Raw genomic sequence first — 12906 nt, 5'->3', positions numbered from 1 at the left:
TCTCGGGGTGATCCGAGACTGCTCAGCGCAGGTTATTGGAAAACTCTCTTAGATCCTCTCTCCTGTAAGATTGGTCAATGACGAAAAACATAATGCTGAGCCTGCAAACTATTGCCATTTACTTATAAAAATCACCACTATTAAACAATAATCCAGTGAAATAAATAGTGCTATCAGTAGGGAACTGATGGCTCGATCGCTTGGCATGCAGGGCTTGCCACCACCCTCCTATGCAGTGTAACCTGGCCTCCTGAATTAAAGGCTTCAAAAGTCGCTTGATGACTTAGGCCTAAGGTGGTGCCTTGGGTATTAGCCTAGCAGATTATTATTATTATTTCTTAACTATTTTAATACAATAATATTTTCCCCCTTAAAATCTCTTCCTCAGGAGCAAAGACTAGAAAGTCTTAACTGTTCGTCAGTTGCCACTCCTTAGACTCAGTAAATCTGTTCAATATCCTGATTAACTACCCTATGCTTTATAAGGCTTTTGCTGATTTCTCACTAGCCTCGACTTTGAGCTCCCTACCCTTTGTAAAAATTCAGGACCCCTAGCCTTCACTCGAGTCAGCCTTGTAGATGATGTGGCACTACTGGCCAGACTGTTTTCCGTACAAGTGTGCCAGTGATAGAGTCACGGGTGGCACTTCCAAGTAGATTGTGCTTGGTCAAACGTTTATCATTCTTTTATCTTATAGCAATCACTTATAATTGCTTTATCACTTTAAGTCAATTGGGGCTGACAGTATTAACTCTTTCCCTTATTTTCATTTATTAATGCATGCTATTTTTAAGGCTTTTTAATTTTTATGTGCCGGTTATTTAATTCATAGTGTTCAGTTACCAAGATATTTGGGTCTTAGGCGGATTATTGCAAATTTCTGCTGTTGTATTTGTAGGGCTTTTAGTAAGTTTTTTGAGATTATGTGATATACCTTTCTCGTGCGGATTTTATTCAAAGGATTTAACTATTGAGCTATACTGGGTGTTTCAAAAGGTTATGCAAAAATTTTAAGGAGTTGTAGGGGTGAGTTGAGAAGTATGCCCGTTTTTTTTTCCGTTTCCCTCCGATGAGTTAGAGCGCCAGAGAGCTTCAAAGTGTGGCCTACTAGCCCCTGGAAGTAGGCTGCAACAAGCACAAAACCAACTGAACATTGCAGGCAACCCGTGATCGACCTACTTCGTTCCTGTTCTGTAAAACGATCAATTTGTTTGTAACGAACCAGTCGCAGAGAAGTTAAAAGTAAAAAATCAAGTAACGTACCCAGAATGTGCCGGTCTCACGTAATTGATGATGGACATTGATAAAAGTCCGTGAGACGGGGATGCGCCTGTTCGGGTACCTGGTACAGACGTTGAGCAGCCAAAACATGTCCATTCGCTAGTATGAATATCCACCATTTCTTCCAAATTGAACAACATTGTTGCAGTTTGAAAGTGATAAGAAATTGCGTTCCATCACGACTTTAAATACTGTTTAAGTTTACTTTTTTACGCTGGTTACCTCGATTGGTTTACAAAATCCTTTTTTACCTATCACACGAACCCAAAATTTAATGTTTGCATTATCCTTAAATTTTAATTACAAGGTTTGAGCCGATAGCTGAAAATAGGTTTGTTGCTCCTCAAATGACATTGGTCTCCATAGGATCTAGGACAAAATCCCTGTGATGTGCTTTTTTTAAACTAAATCCCCCCAAGAAAGCTCAAATTGATTTTAAAGTTTTGGCCTAACGTCAGTGAAAAAAGTTTGCTCAGGAAAATAGAATTAAAATTTTAGGAAGTGTCATACTTATTATTAATATTATATTACTTATGATTGTACTAGTACTGTATTATTGAGTTTGATCCCCACTACCATTTTTGAGAAGAAATTAGTCTTGTTCATGCTTAAAACAGTTTTTATAAATATTAAATAAAACAAAAATAAATAACATTTTAAAATAGTATCTTAGTTAAAATATTCCTTCGTTAATATCGCCTCTAATTTCTTTGGACAAAAGTTTAATTCGTATATCATTAGGAACATTGTTTCGATTTATTTCAACATTCAAATTATTCGCCTAAAAGAAAATGTAGTTCTGACATTGAAGATCTCACATTGCAATTAATTAGGAAAGAATCACTTACCAAAAATAAAGAACAGACTAGATATCGGCCAACATCATACATTGGTTTGCCTTGAACAACTTTTTTGAAATTTATGGTTTGGCCTTCGCGATCAAAGCAGTTCAAAATGCGAGTTTCATAGCTTTTGGCATCAAATTCTCCATGCGTACGCTAAAATAATAAGAGGAAAGGAGAAAAAAAATCATTTGAATTGGAGATTAAGCAGCATTACCTCTTCTTGCAAAATGGTATTCATATGCAAATTCCATGTTTCTACTCGTTTTGACAAATCAGTTGACATTTTAAATTGGCTTGATTGACACTTCATATTTTGCAAGTTAAGTGCCATCATTTTGTAACTGGAATTTATGTGATCAAATTCCCCTGTAAACAAAACGCATCATTAAAAACACTCTTAATAGGTTGTTTTTAAAAAGAAGTACCCAAATTCAGAATTATAGACCAATTAACAAATGGCTCATAAGAATACACACGTTTAGAGTGAAGCCATTAGAGGTTTAATTTTAATGATATTTTATTTATACTAGATGGCACGAATTTACACTTTGGCAGAAAGAGAATTCGCGACTAAACAAGATGGTGTTGTTGCACTAATGATCTAGTGTCTGCTATTGCCAAATTAGAGAAAATGACCAAATCTGGGTTGATATTGCTGTGGTACCATAAAGAAAATGCAAGACAGTGTAAAATTATAATAACAAGTCCTTACACTACAGTCTGTAAATTCTAATAGCGTCTGCTAATACACTAGGCCTACTTATCTACTAGTTTTCAATGGTAACCAAAGAGAGTGTAGTGATAGATTTTGGTCATGACCAATTATTATGGGATTTATTACCAAAAATAACTTCTAACACTAAAAAAATTTTTTCATAATTTCGAAATAATTTAAAACTTCTTCATTTCAGACAGTTAGTGCCTTCCTCCTGTGAAATAATCTTCTCCCTTTTCAAAACCAATAAGAGATCATATCGGTTACCTATATTCCAATTTAAAGGCTAAATTGTATATTGAATAAGAAGTACCTTTGGCAGAAATAGGCCTAGCTCGAAATAAAGAAGTAGGCCTATTAGGCCAAAGACAGGGGATAAAGAAGTATGTAACACTTAATCAGTGTCAAAATCTATTTCACATTGGTAAAAAATTGGTATTGGTATCAGCAGAAGTAAATGAACCGAAGTTATCAAAATAGCGCTCGGAATCGGAGGGAGTTTTCCTTATGAAAATGATGAAAAAATCTAGTCAGATAAAAGTTTATTTCCATCCCCGTCTTTTGACGCGATAAATTGCACTTGGGAATTGTGGGTATAGCTATTTCTATGCATAAAAAATGGTTTCATATAAACAAAAACATTTTTTTTTGGCCTAGGGGTGCGCAAAATTTCTAATTAGAGGTCAAAATATAATTTCATAAGGAAAACGACTAACATTATAGCAGTCTGATAACTTCGGTTCATTTACTTTTGGTATCATTTAAACTATGATACCAGCCAACACAAAATTATACCCTCATGATTAGAATCTTCGTGATCTGATAAGTGGTTGTCATGCGGTACCTCATCTTCAAAACCCGAATAATAACCTAGTAATAAGAAAAGCAGGTAAATGTTTATTAAACAATGGAAATTATGGACAGTAGAAGTTACCATTTTCGAAATTTTCTTCATTTTCGTGGTTATCATGAACAATCTCACTGTTACAATCACCATTCAAATCTGTACTTCCCTTTTCCTTTTGAACATTCTTCAATAAAATAGAAAAATGAAATTAGATTTATTAATACACTAAAAAAATACAGAAATCAAAACCACCAACCTGATTCTTTATTTGGTCCATCTCTCCCCTCCGTTTAAATTCTTGGTAGGCAAAGGATTTTAATGGGTAATATGGTAAGTTTTTTAAAAAGGTTTTGGAATAATTTTCTGGATGAGCTAGTTAAACGAAAACTAACAATTAGAAACTAAAAAAAAATACGCTAGTATCAGGGTTTCACTTAAGTTGCATAGTTCCCCAAAATGTTTTGAACTAAATTTTACAAATCCTGCAAACAATAAATGATTATAAAGTGTCCCAAGAGAGTATACGCAAGACATTGAAAACAAAAAGCAACAAGAAATAAAAAAAGTATTAATTTTTTTCCTATAAACACCCATGAAATCTCTTAATTTTAAAAACCTAAGAACTGTAAAAAAGGCACGCGACCTCCCAACATTGCTCGACCTAAATTATGTGATTTCTAAAAGCAGAATAAACCTCACCAACAAACAAGCACCAGTTCCTAAAATTAAATGCAATTTTTACCAGTTCTCTCGAAATAATCACAAACTGGTTCTTCTTTTACTTTCGGCTCGGTGTGAGACTTTACATCATCGATGCTTTTCCGTTTCTTCGATGATTTAGTGCTACTTTCGCAAGTCTTTGTGTAGGAATTAACTACACAAATTCTGTACTTTAGATTTCTCGATACATATCAGCAGAGCAACTACTATTGAGTCATATTACCTAAGACACGTTTCCTGAGACCAGTTCTTTTTTCATCCTTGACTTTAACTTCATGAGGATCAAGCATCGTTAGAGCTTTACATCTCTAAAACCAAATTTTTTAAATTTAGATTTCAAATTTTGCAAACTAGCAATATCAATTACCATAGGGGACCTCAGTTGTTTAGTTTTAACCACCGTTTCCTCAATGCAAGCAACTCCAACTGCACAATGCTCTCTTTGGTCATTTGGTAATGGTAAGTGGTCATTAATAACCCTTTCATCATTTACACTGAGAGTGGGTTCATTGAAGTTTACGATGAAAGGTTCTGGATCAGCATTACCATTGTGATAATCATCTTCGTCATCTAAATAAACACATTTAACAAGATTCTTTACAAATAAATCACGGTTAAACCATGTCTTACCTGAATCGCTAAAATCAAGACAATTCTTTGGGCCATTTCCATTTTGACTGCTTATTGTTTCAGAAACTTGGTGTGATAATTGGATGTTAATACAATCGTGTGCAAATCGATTGATACTAAAGTCCTTTGGATGGCCTATGTCTTCTCCAGTTGTCCTGTCAGGTAACAAACCATTTTCCTAAATATTTTTGGTAAAATAATTAAAAAAATAAAACTTACGATAACATGTTATCGCCATCTTTTTGACACGTTTCTAAATTTTTTAGACAATCTGGAATTGATGTGATTTGTAGCTGTCTTTTAGGCGAATTTGATTGGAGAAATGGAACAGTGGTTTCATGATTCATATCAACCAATATAATTTCTTTAAACTGTGAAAGACGTTATAATGAATAAATGATTACATAAATGAAGAAATAAAAACAACCTCTAAGTTTTTGGAATGATTTTGTTGTCTGTCATCACCGTCTCCATTATTTAAATCTCTATAACTAACGTTAAAAAAGTATATCATAAAATGACCAAAAAAATTTTAAATTAAAATGTTTACTTTGCAGCTATATTATCAAGCATTTGAAAGGTCAAACTATGTAAAAAATCAACCTATATATAAAAAAAAACTATTATTTAAAAATATTAATTTAAAATTAATATAAAGTTACAATTTTTTCACCTTTTTTCCATAAACATTAGCTGATCCTTGAACCACAAAACCCGCAAGGGTGAAATTAATGTCAGATACACCATTTTTTGTTTCTGTTTCAGCTACCTGCCACAAAATTTAATTCTCGTCACTTCGATTATTTTAAATTTAGAAAAATAAGTGAGTAAGTAATACCTCTTCTGTGAGTTTTTCCAAAGCCCCAATTAAATCAATTTCAAAATTCTTAAACAGATCTTTTTCTTGTTCCAACACATCCTGATATTTTTGGGTATCATTTGGTGTAGGTTGATTATAGCCCCCTCCACCAAATTCTGCCATTCTAAATGCTAGTCAAAGAGAAACTCTAAAACAAACTGCCATGATCACGAATAAATATAAATAGGAGCTTAACCAAAGCTCTAATAACGACTATTTAATCCATGTACTGACCCTCTAATTTTTAAAAATATAAGCTTTATTCAAAATTGGCATCGTTTCGTACATACCTCTTTCACATAAGAGTAATAAATGGTGATTAAAATCGGTTGTACATTTAAGATGTCTGGTTTAATTCTGTAAACAAATTCGACGAAACTTCGCACGGCAGTGACGGCAATAAAAAATTAAATGATTCCGAGCCACGGTCGACCATTGTGTCGACGGACGCCAAGGTTCGTAGAGAAAAATCCAAAGGACGGACGGCACCTACCACGGCCAACTTTGATCTCTCGCGCTCAGTGATGCCAAGTTTTGAAAGTAAGATTTTCCTCTCAGAACGTAAAAATTTTCCTTTTTGGGTCAAAATTCCCTCAATAACCCCTGTAGCAAATAGTTGATTTTATAAAATAAAAAGTGGTCTTGCCCAACTTGTTAAACTGTTGCTCTTACGTCACGAAAAAGCTATATTCCTCGCGACTGTAGCGCGCGCTCGTGGGCTTGTCAAAGTAAGAGACTGTGACGTAAGAGCAACATTTCAACAAGAAGGCCACGTTATTTTATAAAAAGAACTATTAGAGTCGGGCCGACGTCGACAAAAGGTACTAAACACTAAAGTCGGCCAACGGTCGGCCGACCTTTGGATTTAGGGTCCAAATGTCCTAGGGGTGAAAGGGTCGGCCGACCGTCGGCCGCCTACAAAACGTCGACTCTTTACCGCCTTTTAATAGACCTAAGAACCGACTCCGAAACGACGTCTTCCCGACTTAGAATGTACTGTATAATTACGTGGAAACGACTTACTTTTTGATATTATAAGTGACTGAAAATGACCAAATAAAACCGTAAATATAGCTATATAAATAGCTATATACATGTATGTAGTTGGTCAAGTCCCATGCACGGGAGTGAAACAATGAGTTTATTTCCCTCAATCGGAAAGCTCTTGATCTAGAGTACAGAGTTCTAGAGTTTCTTGGGGCTTAGTAAAAGTAACGAATAAATCTTCATTAATAATATCTTAGCCTAACATATTTAGCTATACGAATGTAACCTACTTGAGCTGAGATATTTTTAATAAGGAAACATTCTCAGATTATCTTTTTCGAAAAAATATAATACAGAAAGGAAGTTATTTTTAAAATATTTCAATTTGTTTTATCAGAAATACATGAACCGAAATTATCAGCGTCCTATTCCTCTAACACGGGAGGCAAGTTCCCCGTTTTCCCCCACCTTAGTGGCCGCGTGCTACCTTCCCCTCCTCGAAAAGCGAACCTCCCCACCTCCGCGGCGAAGGTTTGAACACGCTACCTGGCGACGGCCGAGCGAAACTTTCTCGAAAAACAAATAAATAAATAAAATATGTTGCTGGGGAAAATTTACAAGTGCATCATGTGTCTGTGGAAGAAAGGCTGTCACTATTAGAAGAAACGTCCAAGGAAAGAATAGCTCAAACAAATATCATCGTAATCAGTTAATTGTTATTAATTAATGAAGCCCAGTTAACGACTAATAAAAACAAGTCTAACTTAACTACGTTAAAAATTATAAACAATAAATATTTGTATTATTTTGTTACAATAATTGTACTTGTTTTATTTGAAAAATAAATCTGAATAGAAACATAAAGGTAGCCTTACTCGTAAACGAAATCATCATTTCTATTGTTTATTTCTACTAGTTCTTTTCTTGTGGTTTATTTCAGTTTCTTCTTCTTCCGTAGCCTTCTGTTTCTTTGGTCTTCTCATATTCTTTGCTACTGCAGGCCTAAATATTTTTATCTGGGTTTCATATATCTTAAGTAGCTCCATTAAGTAATTTATATATTTTCCGATTCTAATAAAACTAAGTATTTCTCTGTTCTTTCATACATAAATGGTCTTTTAAGATTAGTTGAAAAGGTGTTTAATTCATCTACTTTTTCCATATTGAACAGCTGCTGCAGCTACCGCCTTCCACTGACCTCTCAAAAACAAAACACGGCTAAGCCTAGGTTTACAGACCACGTTTCTCACGATCTTCGATGAAATAATTTATCTTAGCCTCACTAGATGGCGGTATAGTTACCCGTGGTGCATTCGAAATTTTCCCTGTAGTCGCGGGAGGCGGAAAATTAACAAGGCCTCGCTTGTTAACCCTCCCCTTTCGCACGGGGAAATTGCCGTCCGACAAAAATATGCTCGCTGATAATTTCGGTTCATGTATTTCTGGTTTTATTAAATCGCCAAAGTTTCACAGTTTTGAGCGATTAATTGGAAAAGCGCGACCTTAAATCGACCCTTTGCGCCACAGGGGTAATAATTAAATGTAAGGTCTATTTTAAGTCGGATAATGGTCGGCATACCGACCATAAATAGTCCCAAAAAAGGATTTACTGTTTTAGTGTCGAAAAACGCTATGCCTCCTTTCAGAGGTAATCAGAATCATCGAGAGGGTACAAGTAACAAATACGTAATGCAGTTAATGTTACGATGGCAGAAGGGTTAGCAGATAATTGATACACGGTGTATTTTTCTCTACGAACCTTGGGGCCGGGCCGGGTCTTTTTTTAAAAGCCCGACCCGATCCATTTAATTTTTAAATAAAATCACCCGGCCCGACCCGGACCCGATTGAAAATTAACCCGACCCGAAATTTTCAAAAATTAAATTTGCCCGACCTGACCCGCAAAAATTAAAATTTATTTCTGCCCGACCCGGCCCGAAGCGGGCTCGGACATAAAAAGCCCGATTCAATCGGGGGTCCGACTCGTCTCTAAAGTACACTCTGTTTAAAAAGTCTTCGACAGGTGAAATTTTGGCCCTCTTTTTAATTCTGCTAGAAAACTATAATAGATAGATCGATGAAACCAATTGCAACTATTATTTATTTTCCAATATCTTTCGTTATTTATCGGTTTCATCCACCAAAAATTAATAGTCAGTGCCGTAGAACCAATATTTAAAAAGTTGTCAAAAATGAGTTTTGACGGTACCCGCCAAAACTATTAATTTTTGTCGGACGAAACCGATAAATAACGAAAGATATTGGAAAATAAATAATAGTTGCAATTGGTTTCATCGATCTATCTATTATAGTTTTCTAGCAGAATTAAAAAGAGGGCCAAAATTTCACCTGTCGAAGACTTTTTAAACAGAGTGTACTTCTTGCTTCGGTAAACGCTTCGCCTCGATCGTTCTCAGTAATACAAATATGTTCTTGGTTTCATTTATAATATGATCAGTAATACCATAAGAAATAAAACATCATAAGTATGACACAAAAAAATACGTGTAAAACGGCTTTTGAAAAGTCAGCGGGAACCTGCAAAGGTGGGTGTTTTAAACAAACAACACAAACAGATACTTCTCTCGTAAGCGGGATCCATTCTATTGAGTCTATCCAGTGTCGTGCTCTTCGTTCCGCGGCGAGCGTTGGCTTTTCGCGGGGCACTTGTCTGACAAACGTTCTAACTAAATTCAAATGGAACACGCTCGCTTCGCGCCGCCGTCAGGGCCGGATTTAAAGGTGTGGAGGCCCTGGGGCAACGTAAGAGTGGAGGCCCCCTAATTATCTTTCAACCAAGTTAAAAAAATTTAAGTGTTTAAATAATTTATAGCAGAACCAATCAAATTATAATTTTAACAAATTACAAATGGAACCTTGCGAACTTTTTTCGACGAAAAATCATTAATGATTTCGGTGAAATCCAGCTCTCGGAGTATATCACTTTCAATGCTAAGTAGAGATAAGTTTGATAAGCGGTTTTGTTTCGTCGTAGTTCGTAGCCTATTTTTTATAAGTTTCATTTTGGAAATTGAACGCTCTTCAGTTGGAGAGAAACAAAGCCAAAATCAGTTGACGGTCTCTTGATTTTGGTTGCGGCGTGTGAACATATTCTTTGAACATTTCCGATTACGAACAAAGTTAAAAGGATCTTGTAGAACTGAATTCTGCAAAGATACGTCATCACAATTTTGAAGTTCTGTGGACCCTTTATGCGCCCAATATTTAATAATTTCTTCTGTAATACCCTCAGGCCAAAGACCAATGTCATTTTTGAATTTTGAAACCACAAAATTTTGAAAGATTCTGTGGTGTCGCCTGAGGCATCAGCTGGAATATCATTATCTAAAATACTATCCACCAAATCTGCATCTATTGTTGAATCACCTATTGCATTTGCAGGATCTTGCGGAACGTCTTGTTTGGTTGACGTAATAAAGTAATTGGTCAATTTGTGTGTTTTAGCTAAAGTTCCTTCGGTTTTCTTTACACGTTCCTCTTCTGGGAACCACTTGCAAATACTCGAGGAATTTTGTGACGATCACCCATGATTCCACTAGCACTATAAAAAAAGGTTAAGAAAACATGCAACTGAAAAAGGAACCCCTTGACTAATGAGGAATTTTCAATTCTCAAAATTGGTAATTTGGTAAGTCCCTCCTTTAAAACAAAATAAAAACTATCTGAGAACCTTCTCAGATAGTTTTTATTTTGTTTTAATTTTAAAAACGATATCTCAAAGGTTGCGGTCGTACTGTCAATGTTCAGAATAAAACGTAAGCGGCACAAACTTCTGGAAAGTTAACGGCCAAATGTGAAGTAATATAAATAGTTCTTTTTATAAAATAACCTTGGCCATCTTGTTGAAATGTTGCCTCCCCGCTTCAGCTGTGGATCCGTTTTCTCTCCCACTAAAGAGTTTATGAACTCATTCTTAGGCATTGGCTGAACTATTCCAGGGCAACATTTCAACAAGCTGGGCAAGCGTAAAGACATTTTATAAAATCAACTATTAAGGATTTCACTACTATAAATGTTTTAAAATTATATTTTCCCATCATAGCTTACGTAGAACGGTAGAAACGTATAATCAGTAAGATTTAAAACGGATTCTTTATAACGGTATATTAGTATTACCTAAACCAAATGTTTTGCCGTCTTGTGTGGTCGTGCACCCTACTACATCATAAAAAATAAAGAACGTTTGAGGGAATCGATAAAGTTTCAGTTTCACTTTCGATTTTAAAGCGTCAATTCAGGAATATTTACAATTATCAGTCTTAATTATTATCAATGTCATTTAAAATCAATTAAGTAATAAAAAATACAAAAAATAACTTACAAAGGAGTCAGACGAACTTCTATCTAAGGTTTTTAGTACGTTAATAGCCGCCGAACTCATGAAAGCAAAATTTGTTTTTGGAATCTTGGATTATACTAATACAGATGCATTTATATTTATGATTTATTATTTATGTATGTTCTTCTTTAATTATGGGGAAAATGTTTGTTGTCAGAATTTGTTTTAAATATAATTGTGTATATCATTCGGTATTTGTTAGAAAATTTAATAAACATTGCCTAGAAAATTTATCTAGAAGTCTCTTTTGTGGGGGCCCCTTTCTTGTGGGGGCCCCGGGCTTTTGCCCCGGTTGCCCCGCCTTAAATCCGGCCCTGGCCGCCGTTTTAGGCGCCTAGTTCTGGTAAACTCTGTCGTTCACCGCCACGGAGGTGCCCTTGCGCCTCTTTCCGGCGTGGCCTCTCAGTGGTTTTGTAAACCACGTGGTCTCCGCGCGGTGTCTGTGGTGCCTCCGGGATTCCGTATTGCGTGCCGCAAGCACTCATTCCTTCCCTCGTCCATTCGGGACTGGAATTCCTTGCCAGACCATCTTAAGGGCATTCCCGTGCAAACTCAATTCCGGAAGGAGTTGGCGAACTATCTCGAACTCTATGACTAAGTGTCCATAATCTCTCAAGCTATTTTATTTCACAATTTTATTACCCTTTTTCGTTGTATGTATATTGTTTTTGCTTATTGACTGTACATATCTCATTTCTCACTGTCTTGACGTGATGGGTCTCTAACCTTTTGTTGAGCAAATAAAGAACTAAAGAACTAAAGGTGAACTGAAGACAAAGTCTTCGTGTCTAATACGGCCTCTTTTCTTCGTGGTCGAGGACTCGAGTTGAGCGCGATCAGGGAGCCGTTCCAGTTTGTTGGATCAGCGCGGGATCATTTTGGGTATGACGTCAATTTACGTCACTCCACACATATTTATCAGTAATTATTTCGCATAATTGATATACTTAATAATTAACATAATCGTTCATAAGTATGCCTCTGTATAACATTTCCATAGAAAAAAAATTCAACGCTACCTTGATTCACACAGAACATCCAATAGCTCTTTCCAGGCCCGGCGTTATGGTGTGTGGGGCCCTTGGCAGCGAGATATGAAATAATGACACAAAAATAGGTTTACACTGAAAGCGGGGCCCCCGGAAAGTACTGTGAAGCGCGGGGCCCTAGGCAGTCACGTCGCTTGCCTTGTCCTAAGGCCGGCCCTGGTTCTTTCTATAAAGTTACCTGGCCTTATCGTTTTAATATGGCTCTTACGTCACAGTCTCTTAAGCCTGGTTTTCACTTGGCGGAAAATCTTCGACGGAAAGCATAATGTCGGCGGGAGAGTTTTCGACGTTTCGCCCTCTCCCGGCGGTATGTGCATTTTCACTAGGCGGTTTTTTTCGGCGGAATGTTCGTCGGTGCACGGCCAACTTTGACTCGCGCGAGTCAAAGTTGGCCGTGGTCGGTAGTCCGGTTTCAAGCTTCTAAAATTGTTAAGCAGACACCATTTTGTGTTTTCAAATAAAAGAGCTTCTTATTTTGTTTACTACCTAAAAAGCCTAAAAATGGATGATTTATCTGACAACAATCATTTATTAATCAACGCACATGTAAGCATTTTAAATATAAACAAAAATATGCTAACCCTGAAATAATGTGAAATGACCTAACACGAG

General features: G+C 36.2%; 1 protein-coding gene across 2 annotated transcripts; it reads right to left on the bottom strand.

The window, feature by feature from the left end:
- Positions 1 to 1889: 1889 nt before the first annotated feature.
- On the bottom strand, positions 1890 to 6407 carry LOC149921062 (condensin-2 complex subunit H2-like). Of its 2 annotated transcripts, none has more exons than XM_090162877.1 (16): positions 6189 to 6407; positions 5878 to 6029; positions 5713 to 5808; positions 5590 to 5642; positions 5467 to 5530; positions 5259 to 5410; positions 5040 to 5194; positions 4777 to 4979; positions 4633 to 4717; positions 4432 to 4563; positions 3946 to 3986; positions 3777 to 3873; positions 3638 to 3712; positions 2342 to 2493; positions 2131 to 2280; positions 1890 to 2063 (listed from the first exon to the last, which is right to left on the bottom strand). In XM_090162877.1, the coding sequence occupies exons 2-16, from the start codon at positions 6019 to 6021 to the stop codon at positions 1956 to 1958; spliced, it is 1707 nt and encodes a 568-aa protein (XP_090019003.1). In that variant the 5' UTR covers positions 6022 to 6029; positions 6189 to 6407; the 3' UTR covers positions 1890 to 1955. The 2 variants fall into 2 exon arrangements, with proteins under 2 accessions (XP_090019003.1, XP_090019002.1); XM_090162876.1 differs by having other exon boundaries at positions 3946 to 4061; positions 6189 to 6405.
- Between the last annotated feature and the right edge of the window lie 6499 nt (positions 6408 to 12906).

Source organism: Leiobunum rupestre, chromosome 11, assembly GCF_980474605.1.
Source record: "Leiobunum rupestre chromosome 11, qqLeiRupe1.1.hap1, whole genome shotgun sequence".
Lineage (NCBI taxonomy): Eukaryota > Metazoa > Arthropoda > Arachnida > Opiliones > Sclerosomatidae > Leiobunum > Leiobunum rupestre.
This window is presented reverse-complemented; position numbering and strand designations above follow the sequence as displayed.